We start from the raw sequence: 2428 nt of genomic DNA, 5'->3' as shown, positions 1-2428 counted from the left end.
CCCCCCACGGCCCCAGGGACCCCAGCCTTTGCTTCCCCCAGGCTTGGAATCTCCCTCCATTCTCTTGCGGAAAACAGGTTGTGTGACTTAGATGATTTGTTTTGTTTTGTTTAGTTTTTTTTTGCCTTAAATGTCCTCTAGAAAGTAAAGTTTGTGAGGACAGGCGTTTTTTAATCTATCTTGTTTATTACTGTAGTCCCAGGGCTTAGTGCTTGGCTACAACATAGGTGCTAGATAAATATCCAAGGAACGAGACTCAATGAATAATCATGATGATGAATCTATACTTGTTGAAAGATCCCTGGGAATCTCAGGTTCTTCTGGAAGAACTGGTCCCGCTTCCTGTCTGTCAGGCTGTGTAGGTGCGAGTCCTGCGGAGGCAGGGGGATGGACTAGATGACCTTGGGGCTCCTTTTTGCCCAGGAATGAACTCTTGGTTCCCTCTGTTATTGCCCGGCCATCTGCCCCGTGGTTTCTTGTTTTTTCTGTAGTCATTGCGGCCCTTCACCCCAGCCTGGGAAGGGGAGAGCACCCCACCTCCCCCTGCCCGTCCTCAGAACTGTCCCTAAGGAAGGGGCTGGCACAGTTTTTCTCTGGTTTACTCCTGGTGCCCCAGCTGTGACTCCCTACTCCGGCCCCTTCCTCTTGAGCTTCCCCTGGGGTGAGAGACATTTGCCTTCCCCCCTGGGGGGCTGCGGGCCCCACCCTGGAGCCAGCTTTGGTTTCCTGCCCCTTAGAGTACCTCTTCTTGCTGTTTTCCATGGGCCTGGCTCTTCCATAGGGGATGTTACCTCCTACACGAAGCCTTCTCTGATTTCCCCTCAGGAGTTTTCTTTCCTCTCCCTGGCACTCTGTGACACTCTTCCACTGATCACAGTTGGCCACATATTTTGTCTGTTTTCTCCGTGAGACTGCAGGCAGCTTGAGGGCAAGACCATGCCCCCTGCCCCATCTATCGCTCCCCACCCTGGGGCCTGAGACAGAGCCCAGCCTGTAGACCATGCCCCTGGAGCCATCTGAATGATGTCCTGTGGCTCTCCTCCCTGCCAGGGCCGCTACTTCATGGTGCGTGACGTTGCTGACAAGATGGATGTGCTGGGCACCGTGGGCAGCTGTGGGGCCCCCAACTTCCGGCAGGTTCGGGGTGGGCTTCCTGTGTTTGGCATGGGGCAGCCCAGTCTCTCGGGTTTCGGGCAGGTCCTCCAGACACTGCAGAAGGATGGGCACAGGGTAAGCATGGGCTGTCTCCCTGGCTAGCCCCCAAATCTGGGAAAAGGTCTCCTGGGAGGGGCAACTTCAGAGGCTGTGGAGGAAGAGTGGGTGGTGGCCTGGACCAAGCTCTGCCAGGCCTTGGATGCCAGGATGGTCAGTGTGGTCAGCGTGTCTGGGAAATTCTGGGTGAACGTTGATTCCGTTGTCCTGTGTGGACATGGGTGTTCCTGGGGTCAGACAGCCCTTATACATCCCGTTGTGAAAGCCTTGGAGGAAGCGAGGAGGGTGAGAGGAGGATCCAGCCCTGATGAGAACCCAGATGATGAGCACGGTTAACTTTTAAAGTTCTTACCTGTGCTAGGTCTTAACTCAGCCCCACGCCAGCCTGTGAGGGAGGGACACTTATTCTTCCATTTTACAGAGGAGGAAACCGAGGTGCAGAGAGGATAAATAACTTGCCCAAGGCCACACAGCTCGTGGGTGGTGGCTCAAGACTGGAACCCGGGCAGCTGGATTCCAAGCACCTGTTTTAGCTGCTCCTCTTTCCTTCCTGGTGTTTTGCGTGTCTCCACGACAGAGGCTGAGGGTGTCCTCTGATGATGGGCTGGTCGAGGGCAGGCCCCAGGGGCTTAAAGTGTAGGGGTCTTGAGTGGGCCAGCCCTCCTTGAGGGTGGAGCCTGCCCCCTCTGCCTGTGTGGTGCTCCGCAAATGAATGATTGTATGGTGGTGGTGGTGGTGGAGGCATTCATTTCTTTAGCTGATGCTTTTCAAGCACCTGATTGATCCAGGGCTCTGTTCTAGGAATTATGGGCATGTGAAAGTGAACAAGACATGATTCTACCTGCAGGGAACTTGTCCATTATGAGAGAAAAAATGTATTCATGATAACGTTAATATAAAAAAAAAACCCTTTGCTGTCGAGTCAATTCCGACTCATAGCGACCCTATAGGACAGAGTAGAATTACCCTGTAGGATTTCCAAGGAGTGGGTGGTGGATTTGAACTGCCGACCTATGGGTTAGCAGCCGTAGGTCTTAACTACTGTGCCTCCAGGGCCCTAATGTTAATATAAAGTAAAAATTAACACTGTGAGATTCAGATAAGGACCATTGGCACTGAGAGGAGGGAGGGCTAAGAGGAGGTGGCATCTGCACTGACCTTGCTCCTTGGGTGGGATTCAGACTGCCGAGACGGGGGGTGGTGGGCCTTGGTGGGT

At 53.6% G+C, this 2428-nt stretch overlaps 1 protein-coding gene across 1 annotated transcript in view; it reads left to right on the top strand.

Annotated features, from left to right (window-relative positions):
* PALD1 (phosphatase domain containing paladin 1) overlaps window positions 1–2428 on the top strand; it is a 47499-nt gene that overhangs the window by 4547 nt on the left and 40524 nt on the right. Inside the window, exons 2-4 of the mRNA XM_012558383.2 lie at window positions 558–661; window positions 782–876; window positions 1051–1230. Coding sequence (XP_012413837.1) covers window positions 558–661; window positions 782–876; window positions 1051–1230 — 379 coding nt within the window. The remainder of the gene's footprint in view (window positions 1–557; window positions 662–781; window positions 877–1050; window positions 1231–2428) is intronic.

Source organism: Trichechus manatus, unplaced genomic scaffold (assembly GCF_000243295.1).
Source record: "Trichechus manatus latirostris isolate Lorelei unplaced genomic scaffold, TriManLat1.0 scaffold00163, whole genome shotgun sequence".
Taxonomy (NCBI): Eukaryota; Metazoa; Chordata; class Mammalia; order Sirenia; family Trichechidae; genus Trichechus; species Trichechus manatus.
Note: the sequence above shows the minus strand (reverse complement) of the source record. Positions and strands in the feature narration are given on the sequence as shown.